Source organism: Lichenostomus cassidix, chromosome 1 (assembly GCF_008360975.1).
Source record: "Lichenostomus cassidix isolate B80296 chromosome 1, HeHo_3.0, whole genome shotgun sequence".
In the NCBI taxonomy this organism is placed as follows: Eukaryota; Metazoa; Chordata; class Aves; order Passeriformes; family Meliphagidae; genus Lichenostomus; species Lichenostomus cassidix.
Genome location: NC_139479.1, coordinates 19,249,932 through 19,270,815, shown reverse-complemented (window position 1 = coordinate 19,270,815; position 20,884 = coordinate 19,249,932). Strand labels below are relative to the sequence as shown.

General features: G+C 41.5%; 1 protein-coding gene across 3 annotated transcripts in view; it reads left to right on the top strand.

Moving 5' to 3' along the window:
- CLCN4 (Cl-/H+ antiporter 4) overlaps positions 1-20,884 on the top strand; it is a 44,203-nt gene that overhangs the window by 11,308 nt on the left and 12,011 nt on the right. For all 3 annotated transcript variants that reach the window (XM_085052313.1, XM_085052327.1, XM_085052319.1), the window contains exons 2-9: positions 2,037-2,188; positions 2,522-2,621; positions 8,448-8,635; positions 13,918-14,040; positions 15,598-15,804; positions 15,896-15,976; positions 16,501-17,046; positions 19,048-19,234. In XM_085052313.1, the coding sequence (XP_084908439.1) occupies positions 2,037-2,188; positions 2,522-2,621; positions 8,448-8,635; positions 13,918-14,040; positions 15,598-15,804; positions 15,896-15,976; positions 16,501-17,046; positions 19,048-19,234 (1,584 nt within the window). The remainder of the gene's footprint in view (positions 1-2,036; positions 2,189-2,521; positions 2,622-8,447; positions 8,636-13,917; positions 14,041-15,597; positions 15,805-15,895; positions 15,977-16,500; positions 17,047-19,047; positions 19,235-20,884) is intronic.

Genomic DNA, 20,884 nt, shown 5'->3' with positions numbered 1-20,884 from the left:
ACGTGTTGTGCAGCACGTATTTTTGGGGTAGATTCAGCCTGAGATTGTAATTATCCTACATACTTGTGGTCTGGCCTGGTATTATCCATCACAATACTGTCATGTGCTGGGCATTGACAACATACTTAAAAAGCTATTTTTTACGTGATACAACTAGCATGTTGGGTAATTTTCTTTTGGTATGAGGGAAAACTTGCCAATGCTTTCGGTGTAAGGGTTTCCTGAAGTTTGTTTATTTAGCGGGGGGTGCTGCCTTGTGCAGGCAGACAGTCTGAGCTGCATGTTCTTTACAGGTCCTTCTTTGCTGTATGGGAAGAATAGGGTCACGTAACTAATGTGCAATATATCACAATGTTACAAAGTAATAGCATAGTCTAATGCTTTCACCTCATTTCAGCTTCCCTTTCCAGTCCTCCTACAAGACATTGAGCTCAAGGTCCTCTTGCAGCTTCAGCTCCTGTTAGTCACAACTTCCCACCTTCAGATTCTCATTTCACATAGTAAATGTGGGAGTGTGGCTCTCACCTGCTTGATGAAATATCGCTGTTCTCAGTTGTTGCTCCTCTTAACTTCTGATTTTTAAATCACCCTGATCTTGTGGCAGCTTATTTGTGCTCTGCAGCACTGCACAGGACACCTGCTCTGCATTGGGTTTCCTTCCCCAGGCTGTGATTCACTTGCTGGATTCTCTTTCAGACAAACATGCCATGGTGCTTGGAGATTACTTGATTTCCGCATTTAAAAGGGTTTCTGTTAATGGTATAATGATGACCTGCTGGTTGCCTGTGAAGATAATGCTTTTCTCAGCTGTAAGATAATGCTTTTCTCACGGTGTCTGTGTCATCCAAAAACTCTACGTGGTAGAGAGCAGAGACTGACTAAGCTGAGTATTCACACTTACTACATTGCTAAAGTCACCACTAGGGCAAAAAATTAAATGGTGATGTTTCACATAAAACAGTTGAAAATGGGGAGAGGGGAAGAAAGAAGACTCTAAATAAAGAGGGCTGAGCAGAGTTATTAGGGTTTATGGACAATCCACTAAAAGGTTATCTGCTACATTTTTGCCTGTTCCAATTACAAAATTGGGAAATTTCTTCCCAGTTTCAAAGATCCAAATTCTTGTGACATTCCCATTTCTAAACCTGATGGAATGAAGTGGGTTGCAGTCATTGGTGCCCTGCTGACCTCATCAGTGACCAGCAAAATTTATCTCGTGTCAGTCAAGGAGCTACAGGCTCTGCAGGATCCACTCTATACAGCCTCTATAATCTGTATATGTCCCCATTCTTTTTATCTGTTTTCATGGCTTTTTTCCTTGTAACTGCATGATAACATTTTTTTTAGACACACTGTTTCAGATTACAAACCCTAGGTATTCTCTGGAAGACTCCATTTCTCCGGCATTTATTTTAGAATAGATTGGATTAACCATCCTTAGAGCAGCACTTTAAGTGATGTAGAAGTGCACAGCTGCCTCCTCCTGCCCAGTGCTGGAGCCCTTATGGACCTGGCTGCCACTTTCTCATGTGCAGATTCAACCAGTAGCTGAGCCTATATCCCAGAGGCACACAAACAATAGCTCTTCAATTAGTATGAGTGGTGAGATTTGTTTCTGGTCGTGGTTTTCATGTTTGCTCTGTCAGGTTTGTGTTTCTTGTATATTTTGATACTGGTTTCTCCTCTTTTGCCCGTATTGTTCCAGTGTCCCAAACCAGACCACCTTGCTGGGATAGACATTGTCATACTCCTACATGCCCTCATCCAAACTCCCATCAAATGCCTCTGGTAACTGTTTGTTGTAGTTTGGGGACAGGTATCTTTTATTTCCTCTTGTGCTTTAGTAGGATATGTGGTGGGAATTTCCCATCCTGCTTTCTTAAAATCAAATATGAAGAGTTTTTGTGTGCCCCCCAGGACTGCTTTCATGCTGTCTTGACTTCTGGCTTGTGGAGGTATTTCAGAAAACTTGGTTCTGAAATGTGTGACAAAGCTGCATGGATTTATTGCCAAACTTGTTTTTCCTCTGCATACAGATCCTAATATGGTCAATGCAGGAGACATGAATGGTTCAGGCAATCTGATGGACTTTCTGGATGAGCCTTTCCCTGATGTTGGAACTTACGAAGATTTCCATACCATCGACTGGTTGCGGGAGAAATCGCGTGACACTGACCGCCACCGGAAGGTAATGGGGTCAGGCTGTGATGTGTCACAGTCCTGGGGTTACAGCCATCCTGGAAGTGACAAAAACAAGCATTTTCCCAGTTACTGCTTCCTACCTTCTTGCATGACTTGAGGAGAACTTCTAAATATATGGATGTGGGATGTCCTGAGTTTGTAAATATGAAAGAGCTGCTGCAACTTAATCAGCTGAACATCACTGAATAAATTATTGGGACTGCAGGAAGTAGAGACTAGAGAAATTGTGTGCACCATCTAGGAGTTTAATTATTTTAAGCATTGTACTGTAAAACTGACAACCTGGATCAGTGCCATGTCTATATGTGTTTAATTTCAGATTACTAGCAAAAGTAAAGAATCCATATGGGAGTTCATCAAGAGTTTGCTGGATGCCTGGTCAGGATGGGTTGTAATGCTTCTCATAGGACTGCTGGCAGGTATGTGTGTGTTAGTACTACAGCTATGCCTGAAGCATTTCATCCAAGTTGCTGCAGTACCATCTGCTTCTTTTTGTACATTATTGTCTTTTCATTGATGTTGTTTTTAAAATAAGAAGACAGCTTTGCATTCATGCAGTTATGATCCTTAATAAAAATACCCACTTGCAAAGTCTCCTTCTGAGTGCTGACCTAGAAAAAATGTTTTCACCAGCAGAGGGATTTTTCTATTGCTTTGGGAAATCTGCATTTGAGTGCTTCATACTCACTAGGCTACTTTAACTTTCTGAATCTTTACTTTGCAGAACTCAATTTCTTTTGTAGGATTTGTTTTTCCTTGTCATCACCTATTTTAATTCTGCAAGTAGAAAATATGATGTGGGGAAAATGTTGGTTGTGGACACTCAAAGAGGAGCTTTATAAACTGCTATTTCCACTGGGTTATCTTCTTTATGTATGCATGAAGGCAAAATATAATTCAGACTTGGTTTCAGATCTGCTTCCAGGCTAGGCAGACATTACATATTTAACAATCTGCTCAAACTCACATGGCAAATTCATTAATTTCCTCAATTTCTCCTGTCTTCTCCTCAGTTTAGCACATCTTTCAGCTTGGAAAGCTGCACTTCTCTGACCCAGCTGAGACAGCTGCCATTTTTTATGCTTTTTCAGTGATGTCAGGGTGCTCTTGTGTCATGCTGCTTGGTAAAAGCACCATGTGAAGTTTCCCAGTTTCCAAGGGGTGATGAGAATTTCCTCCTCAGCATCTGTCAAGTTAATATGTTTATTACAGTTATTAGGAGCCTCAGAAGTACTGGTGAAGTTCTTGAGAAAACATTTCTGAAGTGACATGTTTGGCAAATTATGTTATTTCATAGAGATGTAATTATTTCCACAAAAACTTTGTAGGGAGGGTGAGATGCGAAGAGAGTCTGATAGACTGTTGCTGAGCCCTGCCTGAAAGCCAGGGCTGGTCTCATCTGGGATGGAGAATTCTGCCTGCAAATAAAATTAGAGCAAGCCCTTGAGGGCTCTAATGACCTCAGTAATCCTCTCCTCATATAAAGAATGTGGTATACATGCACACATTCCCATTTTAGTGAAAACATCCCAGAAGGTTTGATTCAGTTCTAGTTTGCAATGAAAACTCATGCTGAAATCCTCAAGGTTGTCAAAAGCCAGAGTCACTGTCCTTTGATAAGCCCTAACACTGAAATGTCCAGCTTGGGAATGGGGGTTGAGGGTAAGCTGAGCTGAGATCTGGTAGCTTTTGCAACCTTTTCAATGACAAGGGTGCAGAGCAACACATTTTACCTCAAATTAGTCAGGTATCTTAGCCAGATTTGGGGAGGGAGGAGGTGGTGGTGCAGTCAAGAGGCATTTTGTGTTGTTTTCCTCTCTTCTTAAAATATTGCCTGCCAAGAGAAGTGAGCCTGCCACAAGGGTAGTTCTGTGATCAGATGGGATTGTGTGGACCAGCCTGGCTCCTCCACAGTCCCTCCTCTGCTGAACAGGCAGAAGCTATTGCTGGTCCAGGGGGAGTAGCCTGGCTCAGTGAGCTCTTGAGCAAGCAGAAGGTGTGGCAAGGAATGGGAGAGAAAGGGGAAAGTGGCAGCAGCAGTTCCCAGGGCACAAGGGTCCCACGGAGCATCCTGCCCCTACTGTCCCTATGCTGGCCATGGAGGACAGCAAGATGGGACTCTGGGGAAGAGGTTGTCAAGAGCTTCCACAAGTTTCCAAGAGCACCTGGGTCATTTACTCAGGCCCAGGAGTTTATAGTGAGCTTAACTGATGTAGAAGCCTAAATCCCATCAATTTGGTAAACGTTATCTTTCAGATTCTGCAATACCTCAAAGGCTGCACTTCTACTGTCAAAGCGAGCCAATGAGGCTGAAAGGAGTAATCCTTATTCTCCAGCACCTCTGCCACTGGGCCCTGCTGCTCTGTGCATGTGTAGCTGCACTGGTTGAGTGAATCTTGATTCTGGTTTGCTAGAAAAAATGGATTTTGACCAGATTAGTTTTCAGTTGATTTGTGGGCTCAGAAGTGTTGGTCACCACAGAGCCACAAGCAACCAAAATATAGTTGATGGGAAGGAGCTGATTGAGGGAGGGAGGAAGGAGACCACCATCCCATCTGGCAGTATGATGTGTATATCATGTCATACATATATGTGTCTTGTCATTTTTGGGGTGTCATTGAACCTACATCCTTTGTTAGTCCCAGAAAAGTGTAGGTGGGAAAGGGATGTCTAGAAGGAGTTCTTCTCTGGCTTCCTGCTCACAGCAGAGCCAACTTCAGGGTTACAGGCAACACCAGTGTATATTAAGAATGTAACAGCAGCCCTTGGGATCTGGCCATAGTTCCATGAGTGAGGTGCACTCATAAATTATCCTGAGCAGAGCCACTCACTGCCTCCAGCCTGTGGCAAATACCCACAGGACCTTGACCAGCAGGCTGGAGGGAGATGATGGTGTATGGCACTGTCAAATGGCTGGAAGAGCACTGAGGAGCTTCTGGAAATGAGGCTTTGGGAGCCAAAGCCTGCTAATTGCAGAGAAGAGGGAAAGAACAGTAAAACCCACAAATGTTGTTTGGTGTGGAGATCAGATGAAAACTGTTCACACAATCATCTAGAAAAAGATACTGAGCATTACCTGGGCCTGTTTCAGTCAGAGTTTCCATGCTTTCCTCATATAAAGCAATGTATGGGGAAGTGAGCCTAAAAATTTCTATATGGATGCCAAATTTTTTAGGCATTTGTTTTTAAGTCACTCTGAGTTTTTGCTGGGCCCATCCTGCCTGCAGACCAGTGGATGTTCCTCAGCCTGACCACTACTACAGGCCAACTGAAAGCATATGCCATTTAGAGATCAGGAAGAGTCTGTGTTTTCTAAAGCTGTGTGACAAAAGGTGCTGTCATACTAATGCTGAAATGCTCTTGTGCTGAGGCTGATGTGCAAGAATTCCCCTTGTAACTCTGTGCTGCACTGCTTGGGTGATGCTGTTTTCTTACATAGGTGCATGAGGAAAACTGTCTTTTGAAAGCAAATTCTTGGCATTCTCATTAGGGTACTGTAAAGGAAGAAACTGGCCATCATCAACAAAAGGAAAAGGAGAGAGGTAAAAGGCTAGTATCTAAAATGAAGTTCAGCATTGTTTGCCTTTGGAGTACTTCATTATTTTTCCTTTCAGGCAGGAGGTTACATAGGAGGGGGAACAAATTCAGCTTCTGTGATGGGAGAAGCAGAGAGATAAACTTACAATTGTAACAGCCAAAATAAGCACAAGAAATTAAAAGCTTGACTTTGAGATGCTGAACTGTCTAGCATTTGCATTAATTTCACTTAAAGTTGCAAAAATTGAGAACTTGGAAAACTTGTTGCTCTGGTCACATAGGTGGTGTAGCATTCACTATTGCAGTATTATCCTGGCCCTCCTTATGATTTTCTTCTCTTGAGGGTATGTGTAGCATTTTCCTCCTTATCTGGATCCCTAAGAATTTGGCAAAGGGGATTGGATCAGCTGCACGATCAAGCACGTTGTCTTGGTGCTGAGGTGCCTGTGAGCTTGCTATATTAGGGAACTGAATGTTCTTCAGTATGGTTATTAACTTTATTGGGGAAAAACATTCAAAACCTGTCTTCCTTTGCACCTTTTGCTAGGGAGCATTAATATGCAGCTGCCTGGTTAAGTGGGATGGAAGCTTTGAAGATTACAGACAATGTTAAAGAACCATCAAGAGGTGCAACAGACACAGCATTTGGTGCTTGTGTCCAAGGGATGAGGATTCCTTGTTTTCTGAAACTTTCAGAAAATTGGAGGAGAATTTAGAACTCACTGCAAAACAGGAAGCTATGCATGCTGATGTTGCCAGCAATGCAATGATTCATCATCATCTAGCCATATGGTTCATTGTTTCCATAGAAACTTGGGAAAAATGGAAAAGAGTAAACAAGATTAAGGCAAGATCTTAATGAAAGAAAATAATTGGTACAGACATCATCACTCCCTTCTGCAGCATTTTTTTTTGTGTGTCACCCTGTCTAGTATGGCTGTATAGTTCTTCAGATGATTTTTATACAACAGAAATTCTTCACTGCTACCCTGGTCACCACTGCTTGTCAGTGCAGGGACAAGTATCCTTCTTAAGGATAGGAGAAGAACCTGTGGGTTTTTTCAGGTCTTTGGAGAGAAAAAAATGTTCCACATGCTTGAGTTATTTGAAATGTGTTTCATCCCCGCTCTCTTTTACAGAAATGAAAATCAAAAAACTTTATTCCAGACCAAATAGACCCACTTGTGTGTCCCAGCTGCTTGGGGAAAAGGGGAGCAGCCCCCACCCCTGCTTCATGTAATTAAATTCATAGCAGGAGCAACAAATCTAAAAGTTTTGGAAATATGAAATCAAACCAGTTTGTATTTTCTAAAGTTTTTTCTTCCCCAGTGTTTTAGTCCCACTGAAATGAATTGATAATTTCTGTTCAAATCCATTAATGGTTTCCTAACATTTTATTAATGATTATTTGTAAAAATGATGATGACTTCTGCTTTCCATTTTATATAAGAGGGATCTGGAGAACGCTAAATGTCTCTTCTACCAGCTGGTGGTTTAATTCTTTCCAGAAAGTATGGACATAGGGGCAGAATGCAGGTCTGTCTCTCTGTTCTGGCTGCTCCCAGCCTCCTGTTCCTGCTGCTCTTGCATCCCTGGGTCCTCACCTGCTCTGAGGGTGCTGTGCTGGGGCAGGTTGTTATTGCTGATGAGCAAATGACCTAGAGATGCAGAATTTTTCCTTTTTTTTGTGTCTGGCCACAGCAAGTTTACCTGTGTCTGTGTCTAGTGGCCACCGGGTGTCACTGTAGCTCTGTGTAACTATTGGGGAAAACTGAAACGAGAGTTGGTTTGGTACAGGGATGATTTGAAAGATAATTTTATTCTGCCTGTCTGGATTGCTAATGAATGTACACACTTACCAAAGCCCCGTTCTGCGAAATTCATAAGTCAGAATTTGGCATCCATGTTGTCTCTGTAACGAAATCATCCTTCTAAAAGGTTGCTGTGCTGGGACCAGTAAAGCTGTAGGAAAACATGCCTATCCTTCTTTTCCATTACCCCTGAAGTACACAGCATGGTTTGAGACCTGTGCCATAGGGTGTGTATAGAGACCCTGCCTGACGTCCTTCCCATCTCAGCCAGGGGTTATGCCTCCCCTATTTGGCCATCAGTCACTATCAAAATGATAATGTTTAAAATAAAAGCTCATGGGAGAGCATGGAAGGTCAGACAAACTCATTATTGCCCCCAGTTCTTTGGAATATTTGTATTTATGGATGCAGAGAATAGTTTGGATTGGAAGGGGCCTTTAAAAGCCATTCCAGCCAGCACACCTGCCATGAGCAGGGTCATCTTCAATCAGATTGCTCAGAGCCCCATCCAACCTGCCCCTGGATGTTTCCAGGGATGGGGCATCCACCTCTCTGGGCAGCCTGTTCCGGTAGTTCACCACCCTCATTGTAAAATACTTATTCCTTATTGCTATTCTAAATCAACCCTCTCTTAGTTTAAAGCCATTACCCTTTGTCCTACTGCAGCAGGCCTTGATGAAAAGTTTGTTCCCATCTTTCTTATAAGCCCCCTTTAGGTACTGGGGGGCTGCTATAAGGTCTCCTTGGAACCTTCTCTTCTCCAGGCTGAGAACACTTATGTTGCACCTGCTTACCCAAGGCACGGGTTTTATTCTGTTATTAAAATTAGAAATATTACCTTTGCAACTTGATTTTTTTTTAACGCCACCATTTCTTTTTCTGCCTTTCTTTTCCCAGGTACATTAGCTGGCGTGATAGATTTAGCTGTGGATTGGATGACAGACCTGAAAGAAGGGGTGTGCCTGTCTGCCTTCTGGTACAGCCATGAGCAGTGCTGCTGGACGTCCAATGAAACGACATTTGATGACAGGGACAAATGTCCCCAGTGGCAGAAATGGTCTGAACTTCTTGTAAGCCAGTCTGAGGTATGGGAGACCTGATTAGCTTGGGGTCACAGCAGGCCAGGAAATGCCCTTTATTCATACTTGCTGATGTTCCCTCCAGAGAGTTTCTCTGGAACAGAAAGTAATGAACTGAGCACACTGCACAAAAAGACATTTCCACAAGCAATATCTGCTAAACTTAAAGGAAGTCCTGTGGTTTCAGTGTGATGGAAACTGGAAAACTGTGAGATGGCGCTCTCTTTTTATCAGTTTTAAATTAAAAGTGTTTCAAAACATGCATAGCATAATTACCAGGGGACATGAGGTGCCTTTTTTTTTTTTTTCCTTTTAAACATAATTTTATGGGACAAAAAAAGGATGAGCACTGACAAATCCATTTATGAGGATTTTTTTGGGATTGCAGATGGGATTTTCTGTATTCTGATGTAGGGAGCTGCATAAGAACTGCTTGTTTCTCCCTTGCAATCAGTTTCTCTCTCAGACATCAGGATACTTAGATAGCACCAAAAGCTAGGGAAAGAATGGGCTTCCTGGGAGTGGCCAGAGTGAAGGATTTGCAGGGGTGCTGGACAGGAAGGGAAAAAGCTAATCTGGACAGACATGAAACTTAAATTGCAAGATTTTTTTCCCTCACACTTTTTTTTTTTCCAAAATGGTAGTAATTTCAAATACAAAGAATGCTGTTTCAAGGTAAAGCAGGTGAAAGTTTCATTTTGACCAAAAAAAAAAAAGAATACTTTCTGTATATCATTTAGCAGATAATACTTCACTAAAAAATACAAAAAAGCACATTTTATTTTCAACCTAAGTTATTTAATGTATTGAATAGTATTGATCTCTTCACAACTCAAATCCTTGGAAGAATTATTGCCTTAAATCCCCCCCTTCCTCCTTATTTCTGACTTGAATTTGACAGAAGCTGAGTGTGATGTGCGTGTGGGTGATTTGGAGAGGTTGTTTCAGTTTTTTTCCCCAGTGTGGAGGTTTTCTGGTTCTGCAGACAGTGTTTGAGGACACCTTCATTCCCAGGCAAGTGTGTAATCCATGTGCTGCTTTAGGTTTGCAGTACAAGAAGTACTAGGTGGCAGTGCCTGTGCATATGTGTAGCTCAATTTTCCATAGTTCTAATTAACTATTGTGGGAGCAGTGGGGTGCTCACTGCTCCTGAATATTCTCACCACATAATCAGAGGCAAAAATCGTTCAGCACAGTTGCCAGTCACAGTGCCAAACTTCCCTTTGCCAGAGGTTTGCTAGGTTCATCCTGCTCTTCATCAACAGATGTTTTGGGTGGCTGTGTCTTTGTGACAGGGAAGAAATACTACCCTGGTTTAAAGCTGCAGGATGGGGATGATGTTGTAATTTAAGAGAACAAAAAAAACCCCAACAAAACAACGTGGGAAGGGAAAAAAGAGGAGGCTGTTAAAATTATTAGGGGATTTGGAAATCCTGTGCATGTGTTTAACATGCTGTTGCTTTGGCTGGGATACATAAATGATGCATATCCTTGAGAAAATTTATTGCTTTCTCCTGCTACTCAAACCCAGCAGTCATCACTGTTGTGTGCTGTGGCCTTTAGGAAAGGTATCAGCCAGGTGAACACCATGAAACTTCACTCACTTTCTGTTCAAATCAGGCTTTTCACCCCCTGGTGTACTGTCACAGTAGGACCAAAAAAAAAAAAAAGCTTCATCTTGGCTTAGTTTTGGTTTTTTCCTAAAACAAATGGGTCTCTGAGATCTGTGGGTTCCTGATGGTCTGATGAAGCCTGTAAATATTATTAATATATCTGTCTGTTATTGTTACACTGAAATCTCAGGGAAAGCCCAATAAAAATGTGAACTTGGAAAGTAAAAATTCAGTTTTGTTCAAAAGGCTTCTGATATGGGCAAGTTTTACACTATAGTTCCTGTAGTGGTAGAGGATTCTAGTAGGTATCAAAATACTCTGAATTTAACTGAGTTTCAGAATAATTTTGCTAGGTTTTTTCCTATGTTTCACTTTGTGCCTGGCATTTACATAACAGCCCTATAAAACAACAGTGCACATTGGAGCACAATTTAGGCAAAAAGTATTTGGAATGGTTTCCCTAAAGGTACTCTGGTCAGACATGTCTTCTTTTTTTATTCATGACTGTGATTCCTTCTCATCATAGCCAACTAAATTTGACATTTTGAGGACTGAGATTTAGATCAGTTCTTCCTTGTGGTTTTGCCAGTTTATGGCTGTGATAAACCCTGTACATATGTTTTCACAGAGAATTGTGACATTTCCTGTGGCATCTCTTGAAAAATGTTTCCATTCTAGTGCTTCTATAAAATGAGCCCCAAAGCAGAGGCTTGATATAAATTATTATGGAAAACATAATAGCCCATTAGACACCTAGCAGGCTATGTTTTCTTCCCTAATCACTGTTTTGTAGGCCAATTATATCCTTCATCGTTCTGGTCTTGAACTACTTTCAAAGAGGACATGAAGAGGGTTTTTCAGTGTGAAAAATTTCAAAACCACAAATTCACTGGCAGATCAAAAGGTCATCAGATGTCACCAGTGACCTGGACTTTCACTGTTCTGCAGATCCAACTTGGACTCAACCAAGCTTCCCTGGAGCTGAGGACCCCATTTCTGATGCTCACACATGTTTAGGGTAGAGGAAAGGATCCTGTGTGTTTCATGGATCACAACTGGATCCAGCATTGGGCTGGATTCGTATCCCAGGGCTTCTGCATCTCCCTTCCTGAAGCTGAGACCTGCAAGACAAGGAAGCCCCTCTACACCTGGAACCCCCTTCTCAATTTTGCAGCTTGAATCTGTCAGTCTTGAGGACACACACTGCTGTAACATCCCAGAGAGTCTGCAAACTGTGAGATTCCTGTAGAGTCAGAGTAGAGCTCTGGGCCTCTGGAGTAACCATACATTGGAGGGCATCCTGAGCAATGTGGTTTATTTCAGTATTCTGAGTTTGTGAGGATTGCTTTCGATTGTGTTCCGTTTGTATCTAAACTGGACTGACACCAGATGTGAAATATTGCTTGGTATTGCAAACTAAAATACAAAATTTTGCTCAGTTTCCCTACTTGCTTCATTAGTCTTGCTTCCAGGGTGAGTCTTTTGAGCTACTATGGGAAAGGTCTCAGCAGGATCAGCTCTGCTGGGGAGCTGCTTTGGTCTCTGACTCCAGTGTACATGCTCAAGACTTTTTCTGATTCAGAGCCTTAGTAATGGCATAGAATGGATGAGAAATTAACCATTTGCTACACTGAGTTACTGCTACTTCACTTCCCAAAGGTTTTCATATTATTAATCATTAGCAACTGCCACAGTTGAACCTGCAGAATGCCAGATATCTGGAAAATGTAACAATGAAAGATGTCCCGAGGGGTAAGATTGAACTGGCCATACGGACTCTTGTGGGGTCCTGCCACAGCACTGTAGGTGTATGTGTGATTGCAGTAATGAGCTGACAGAGTTTTCTCATGACTTCTGAGATGTAAAAGAAGAAGAAGTTAAAAGAAATAAAGTTAATTTGACTCCAGTGAATTTAGAAGCAAAACCACGCTTTTGCTCAACCTAGGAGGGCCGAATTTTTGCAATGGCGTTGGCCTTCTTTGGAGGTATTCCAGGTTCACACTGACAGGAGGATTTTGCCCTGAGGCAAGATATCCAGAGTTTTCTCTAGAGGAAGAGTAAATATTGTCATAGCTGTTTGTAATTGGAAGCACCAGGAGAAGACATTCATGAGACTGTCTTCAGCTGTAGCAACAAAGATCCATGGTTACTACGGCCAGATGTCAATCACTGCAAATGTGGGATCCATGACTGCTCAGTCTCAGGGCATTGGGGTATAATGTTGTATTGCTTCACATTCTGCTGTCATCAGCAAAGCCAGCTGCTAACTTCAGCAAGCACCAGAGTACCTTAACAAATTGCTCTTCTTCCCGATATATCCATGAGGATAAGAGTTAGTGGTATCCTTACTGCATTTTCATTTGGACAGACCTGGAAAATGAAGCTAGCAAATATCCATGCTGTTAAAAGTTGATTCCTTGCAGATTTGAAAACAGGGACACTTCTCAGCTCTAGGTTTTTTACGACTGGGAACAGTCTTGGCCAACTCTGTTAACTGATACAATTGATTAATGCCTGTTTTCCTACTTGATTTATCATAATGTTGATATCCAGGCTGCTGTCCTGCAGAGCTGAGGCAGGGGCCCTGATGTTCTTGAGCAGCTGGGATTGCATCCGGTAGGAAGAGTTCACTTAGAGGTGAAGGATTCATACCCATTCATGCACTGAAGTTCATCTTGGTTTTTTATTCTGTAGTGTCATGTTGTGCTGCAGGATATTGTTTGAAGGCTTAAGCTCCTTGTACCAATTTGATGCTGCTGAGTAGATTTTCTTTTGTCCGTGTAGGTGGGTTTTTGAAATTAATCTCAAAAAAATATGCATGTGTAGAGGCAGAGGTATTCCAAGGCAGATTTTAACAAAAGTTTTTATTTGACCATTGTAAAAGGGTAGAAACTTTAAGGTCACTATTGAATATGCCTTCAGTATGGCACTACACAGTCAACCACTGCTAATGATCATTAGCATTCCCATTCTGTCAGAAAAGTAAAGCTATTTAGTTTGAAGATGGGCTTATTCCTGACTGCAGTGGTTTAAAAATATTAGGGCAAAAATGACTGAGATGTGTGAGTGGGTTCTGCCAAGCTATGGTGTTTTCAAATTATTTTCAGCCCTATCATGGACAGCATCACACAGAAAGAAAGGATTTATTTATGGTTTTACCCTTCCTGTTTGTGAACTGAACTGGCTACTGATTGACACGGGGATGTTGTTTGAAAGATCAGCATTTGCATGGAGAACTTTGAATACCAGCCCTCAGAAAAATATGTATCAGGGTCTCATTCCTTGTCCCCCACCATGGGATAAGCACAGCAGATTCCTTCATTAGGTGCCTTTTCATTACCAATTGCTTTTGCCCTTATGATGTATTTGTTTGATGTTTTGGAACTTTCTGTGGGGTAGTTAAAATTTTTTGTGTTCGAACGATGCTCAGTTTAAGGTATTTGGGTCCCTTGCAAACAGACTCTATGGACTAGGTTAGGTATTTATTAGTGTTCTGTTTCTTTCCATGGGTAATAAAATTGTTGGAGTATATAAAGTTATTTGTCCTTCCTGAGGAAAACAGCACTTACCATGTAAATGAAAAATCAGGCTCCATGCCATCATAATCCCTAGTAGAAGTGTGAGATTTGCCAACCTGCGTTTGTCTAACAATGTTTATTACTGTTATTTTTCTAGGGTGCAAGTGCTTACATTCTAAACTATTTTCTGTACATTATGTGGGCTCTATGTTTTGCTTTCCTGGCAGTCTCCCTGGTCAGAGTGTTTGCTCCTTATGCCTGTGGTTCTGGAATCCCAGAGGTGAGTTTCTCTTCGTGCATGAATATCCAAATGCTAAACCAAACAACAGCAAAAAAAAATTACTGCCTTTTCCCATTCCAGAACTGTACTCTGCGATAGCATAGCAACGAGAAAATTGTCTTTCCATCTTGTCTGCCTTCATTTCTCTCTCTATGCTTTTATGGTGATCATCTAAGTTTTTCGTAGTAGAGAATGTTCATATGTCATTGTGACAGGTTAATGCATGTACTTGTTCATTGCCAGAGCGTGAATTAAAAATCAACATCTCCAGGAGACACATGCTCACTAGAAGACTATATAGAATTTTCCTAGGATGAAATTACTTGGGCTAGTTACAAAACCAGTTATTTTCTAGGCTAGACTCTAAATAAAAGCGAAATAAAAAGAAGGGGGAGGGCTACAAAGCTGAGGTTTCCTGAGCTACTGAAGATGCACATCATTTGGGATGCCTGAAACGTGTCGGGTGCACATCTTTTGCAAATTGTGTTGCTGAAGACAATGTAATGTACATTATGTCAGCTTGACAACATTATAGCAGCCAAAGTATCTATTGATGTTATATAATCTTGATTTTCAGTACTTTATGTATTGAGCCTCAGTCCATATTTCAGCTGTTAAATGTAGACCTTTGTAATGCAACCAGCAGAGTTATTGAAAGTCTTTGAAATCAGGGCAGCCTTTTGTTAAAAGTGCTATGGATCCACTGGAATTATTATTTAGGAGTCTGGCAGACAGAATCCACAGCCCAAAGCTTAGAAATCTTAGCATACTTTTATTCTTGATCTCTAAGAGAAGCATACAAATGTTTCAAAAAAACTCACCACAAATAATTTAAAATATTTGAATAATTTTTGTGTTTCAAAGTAGTCATGTGTGTCTTTGTTATGTGGATATATTTGTGGTTTTAAAAAGTTTTCATGGTTAACTATAAAGCTAGTTTCCAAGTGGTAAATCCCTCGTGTGAGGTGATGCTCAGCTTTAGCCCATTTCCAGGCCTGGAGTCCAAACCCCAATCCCACCCTGCAGCCTGTGTGTCATGCACATGTATTGTGCTCTTTCTTAGCCACTGACTTGCAAAATTAAGACAAAATGTGTGGAAATATGATCTTTTGGACTTTCACATATCATAATACTTGCATGCTTTTATGGCACAGTGATTCAAAATATCTAGAACTTTTTTTGTGTGTTTTATCTGGAAAAAGTCTGTTGTTGTTTATTTGCTTTTTTTTCTGCTTTGTTGAAGTCAAGTCCAGTTTAACTCTGATCTTTTAAGCCAAGGAGATATGTAAGAGTTTCATATTTCTATTGATCTCTGTGAGAGTCCTTACTGCCTGTTATGGGGACCACCCGTAACAGCAGTAAAAGTGTGGTCTGCTTAACCCCTGCTCAGATATTGCTGTGGGAAAGCTGCCCTACCTGCGGTTTCTTTTTCTCCATCACTGTCTCTTTTCAAGCAGTCTGCAACTTTTTAAACTCTGCTGGAGTTTTAACTCCATTTGAAAGTTCAGAATAGAAAAGGTTTCTTCATCTCTTCGACATGTTCTTCCTGCTTTCCAGATAAAAACCATCTTGAGTGGGTTCATTATTAGGGGCTACCTGGGAAAATGGACACTTTTAATCAAAACAGTCACCTTGGTTCTGGTGGTGTCTTCAGGCCTCAGCCTTGGGAAAGAGGGCCCCTTGGTCCACGTGGCCTGTTGCTGTGGAAACTTCTTCAGCAGCCTTTTCTCAAAGTACAGCAAGAATGAAGGAAAGAGAAGAGAGGTGAGGTTGGCTCACGTAATTTATAAGTTCCCTGTCTGTATGCTCAGGGTTTCAAACTACTTATGCCTTGTATGTAAACATTTGCTTTTAGGTACTTTCGGCTGCAGCTGCTGCAGGAGTTTCTGTTGCCTTTGGGGCTCCAATTGGAGGTGTGCTTTTCAGTCTGGAAGAGGTGAGACATGGCAGTTCACTTGCTTCAATAAATGTATTTTAATTTGATACCTTTCTCCAAGATTACTTATTATTTTTTTCAAATATTTATAATCTTATTTTTTCTTCTAAAACAAAAATAATCTATGATTTCTAGTAATAAGAAATAACCAGATATTTTAGCATAATCTGAGAAGCAGAAGGGCACTGGCTTTCTGGAAACAGATTACATGATTCAATATGGAAATATACCCCTCTGCTGAAGTTTCTCCAGCCTTCAGCTTGCTAATGCATGGACCAAACTGTCAAGCATTTCTTATACTCTCTAGGCAGCAACTCTGGATTTAAATTTATCGATTTAAAACTAGTTGCTACTCCTTTTCTTAAATCTGAAAATGTCTTTTCTGATACCTTTGTGAACACATTCTGGCTGTGGTAAGGACTAGTGCCTGCAGTAAAGTCAAATGAAATAGATGGTGAGGGTAGTTAAAGGAAGCACCCTCTGTCACACTCAGTGAAATGTTTATGGTCTCTGCTTGGTTTTAGGTCAGCTACTACTTTCCTCTGAAAACCCTCTGGAGGTCATTTTTTGCTGCTCTCGTGGCTGCCTTCACGCTGAGGTCCATCAATCCTTTTGGAAACAGCCGGCTGGTCCTGTTCTACGTGGAGTACCACACGCCCTGGTACATGGCTGAGCTCTTCCCCTTCATCCTGCTCGGCGTCTTTGGGGGCCTCTGGGGGACTCTCTTCATCCGCTGCAACATCGCCTGGTGCAGGCGGCGCAAAACCACCAGGCTTGGGAAGTACCCGGTGCTGGAGGTGATCGTGATCACAGCCATCACTGCCATCATCGCCTACCCCAACCCCTACACGCGCCGGAGCACCAGCGAGCTCATCTCCGAGCTCTTCAACGACTGCGGAGCCCTGGAGTCCTCGCAGCTCTGCGACTACATCAATGACCCCAACATGACCCGCCCGGTGGATGACATTCCCGACAGACCTGCCGGCCCTGGAGTCTACTCTGCCATGTGGCAGCTCGCCTTGGCTCTGGTGTTTAAAATCGTCATCACGATATTCACTTTCGGCATGAAGGTAAATCGGGATGGGCGCGGGAGCTGCCGTGAGCACAAGGCACTCATGGGTCTGTCTGGCAGGGCTCTCCTGCCTCTGGCCTGCCCCAGCCACGGGGCTGTCACTGAGGTGCTGCTGGCTCACCTGCCTGCCAGCACCTTGCCCTGTGAGCCTCTGTGGCAGCACAGGGATGAGCCCTGCTTTTCCACCTTCTAGTCATCTGCGGTTTTGTTAAGTGAAAAAGAAGTCTGGATGGGAATTTAAACCTGCTGTTGCCAATAAGCAATTTCAAGATGATTCCCACTGCAGCTGTTTTTTAGCTCTCTCATGGATATGGGCTATTTACTCTGTTGTTTGTCTTGTTGGATTAATGTCTTAATGTGCCTCAAGGTAGCTATGCTCAGGGAAGTAATAATTTTAAATTTACTATTTTACACATTTAAAATATCTCAAATATATAAAAATAGCTGAAAAGGTCTATTTTTGAATCTTTTTAAGCACTGTAGCTTGGCAAAAAAAAGGTGAATGAATGAGAAGACTAACAGATGTGTCATTTGAATATTCTGGATTTGCAGCTTTTTCCTTCAACAACTCCTTCCCCCCAAAAATGAGTGATGAAAGGTTCAAGAACAATTTATCCAAGCTTTCAATATATACCAAGCTGTGGTGAGCTTTATTTATCTGATTAATAGAGCACATAAAATCCAGTTTCTGTCTGTCTACAGCTTCCATTAACTCAGCATTTGTTTCTTGATCTGATGGCTGCAGACAATGAGAAGTTTTTCTTAGTTATGCAGTATATTTTATACCATGCTCAAAACTAAAGTATCTCATCTTTCTCTTACGCAGTACACTTGCACTGAGGATCCATTTTTAGCCCTTTACTCTAGAAACTGATTTATGGCTAGCAGCCCATTGTTATGCTTGTTCATGAAAAGCTTTGGTTCTTTATTTGATGTGTGAATCCTTATTTGTCCTATATACTTAACATTTGTTAGAAGAAATTCAGTTTCAGCTAGTCTGTAAAAGAACAGACAAAATAGCTTTACCCACTAAATCTAGGAGACTCAATGGAGCTGCATCAGGAAAGTTAACACTATATGATGGGGGCTGTAGTATCTGCTGTTATTAGCCCTAGTGCCTCTGCTGATGAGGTGATTAGTTAAGTTCTCTAGGAAGCTCAAGGTACATTTTCAGACTTAAAAAGATCACATAGGCTTTCATCTCTGAAAACAACAAAAGCTCCACGCAAGCCCTTGTCACAGATCTGAGTTGTCTTCTCCAGCAGGAAATATATCTCCAACTTGCTGGTACACTTGACATCTAAGAGGAAATGCACTTAGCCAAGGCAAAGTGAATTTTCGTTTTCTTTTTTTCCCCTCCATTCTCATTTCAATACTGTTTTTTAATGATTTGTGACTTGTCTGTATAGCAGACAACAAAGTAATGAATCATAGAGCTTCCTGGAAAATATGTTGTAAACTGAGAATTAGCTGCCTCTGAGCAGTCAGCTTCCTTTCTCCTTTCTCTGAATTTTTATTCTTCATTTGACATTTAATTTAAAATCTGGTCTGATTTAGGCTGAAAAAGTAGTAATAAAACCATAAAGTGCTCCATCTGATAGACAGGGAAATCATGATGTTATTGTCAGTGTAAGCTTATTCTCAAGCCTATGACAGAATCATCAGCAACTCCTGACTTCCTGCTGAGAAAGCAATAAAGGCAAAGCCAGAAACATCCTGACTTCAAAAGCAAACTATTATTCAGAAACAGCATTAATCTCCCTAATTCAGTGCAACAGGTAGGATTCAGAGTTTCTTTAAAAAATGCAATTTTTATAAAGCTATTAATACACATGAAGCCACATAAACTCAGTCACTGCAGAAAACTGTGTCAGACCACAGGGATCAGCAGTGTAGGCTGCCAAGAGGCTATAGAAACTTGGTTCTCTTAGTGTTAATAAAAATTGCTTGATACTGGTCACTTTTGTCAAGGTGCTCATGTGTCTGTATTTCATTACAGATCCCTTCAGGCCTTTTTATTCCTAGCATGGCAGTTGGAGCCATGGCTGGCAGGATGGTTGGGATTGGAGTGGAGCAGCTGGCATATCACCACCATGACTGGATCATCTTCAGGAACTGGTGCAGACCTGGGGCAGACTGTGTCACACCAGGGCTTTATGCTATGGTGGGAGCAGCAGCTTGCTTGGGTATGGTCCCTGCTGGTCACTGGCTTGTGTGTGACCAACACTGCTGTTTGGGGACGTGCTTAGGAGGGCCTTGTGTTCGTGTTAGCAGCTCTGTTGGCATTTCTGGGTGCAACAGAAGTTGAAATCAAGATGTGATGGCTAAAGAATAGGCAGCTTCCTTTACTGGTTGCTCCAGTGATCTGCCAGGTAGTCAACAACACAAAGGCTTGCAGTCATTGATGCCTACTCCTTGTAATCTGCCAAAAAGCACAGAAAAGGAAAGAAAAAATTGAAGTAGGCTGCAGGTTTACGAGTAGGAGTATTTTTGCTTGCGTTTTTTCCATTTGATGTAATGAAATTCACTGTAACTGGATTAAAGCTACTTACTTGTTTAGACTGTGTTCTCTCAGTGCAGGGAAAAACATCCCAGTTCTGGCTAAATTTTAAGCTACATAGAGGTAAAAATTCTGGGTCTTATTTTGGCTGTGTGTCATGCTATGGTCAACTGAGCTGTATTTTGGTTTTAATTTTGGTCATAGGCCAATATTGGATTACACTCAATCAATAGGATTTATTGGATATAACAGAAATGATCTGTTAACTATTAAAGCAAGATCATTGAATAATACCTCACATATCAACTTTCTAGTCATAGATGCAACAAGAATTTTACAAGCATACTATCTGAACATATTTTTGCCTGAACATATCTCCCCCCTTCTGCATTTGTATATTCTATCTCCTTTTGTTGCTGTTAGTTGATATCATCATCAGTGGATGAAAAAATAGTGGAGAGGCATAACACATGATTAATTTGATTGGGTAGGTTTGAAATGAAAGATATACTCAAGGAAGAATGAAATAGTTTCAGATTTGGATGCTCCTATTGGAAAAGCAGGATCATTTGTGTGATTGGTATAGAGGAAGGAAGGAAGGGTGGGATTGCTTGAAAATTTAATGTCTGTAATGTAGATGTCAACACCTGAGCTTAATTGTCTTGATACCCTTCACAGTCCAAACAGAAAAATGAGGTATAGGAAAGATCAGTTTTATCTGGCAATACACATCTAAAACCAGGCAAATGAACAGATGAATTTGGCCTCAAAAGGGCCTGTTTTTATCTAGAGATTATAAAGGCAATCTGGATCATCCCTTTGGATGTAAGCACCCACAGCAGTGTAGACACATTAAAAAAGCTAGGATGAATCTTACTGCCCAAACAAGTAAAGCACTTCCTCTTTTTGATAAATGATCTTAATGTTCATAAAAGAAATCATACACAAAAATTTGGCTCTGACATTGCAGTTGATCTACTAGTCAGCATAGAATCATAGAAGCATAGAATATGCTGAGTTTGAAGGCACCCACCAGGGTTATCAAGTCCAAATCCCACCCATGCACAGGACTCCCCAAAAATCACACCATGAGCCTGAGAGCATTGTCCAGATGCCTCTTGAACTCTGTCATGCTTGGTGCTGTAACCACTTCCCTGGGGAGCCTGTTCCAGTGCCTGACCATGGTCTATGTGAAGAACCTTTTCCTGATATCCAACCTAAACCTCTAATGACTCAGCTTCAGGCCATTCCCTCAGGTCCTGTGACTGGTCACCAGAGTGAAGAGATCAGTGTCTGCCCCTCTGCTTCCCCTTGTGAGAATGTTGTAGACCACAGT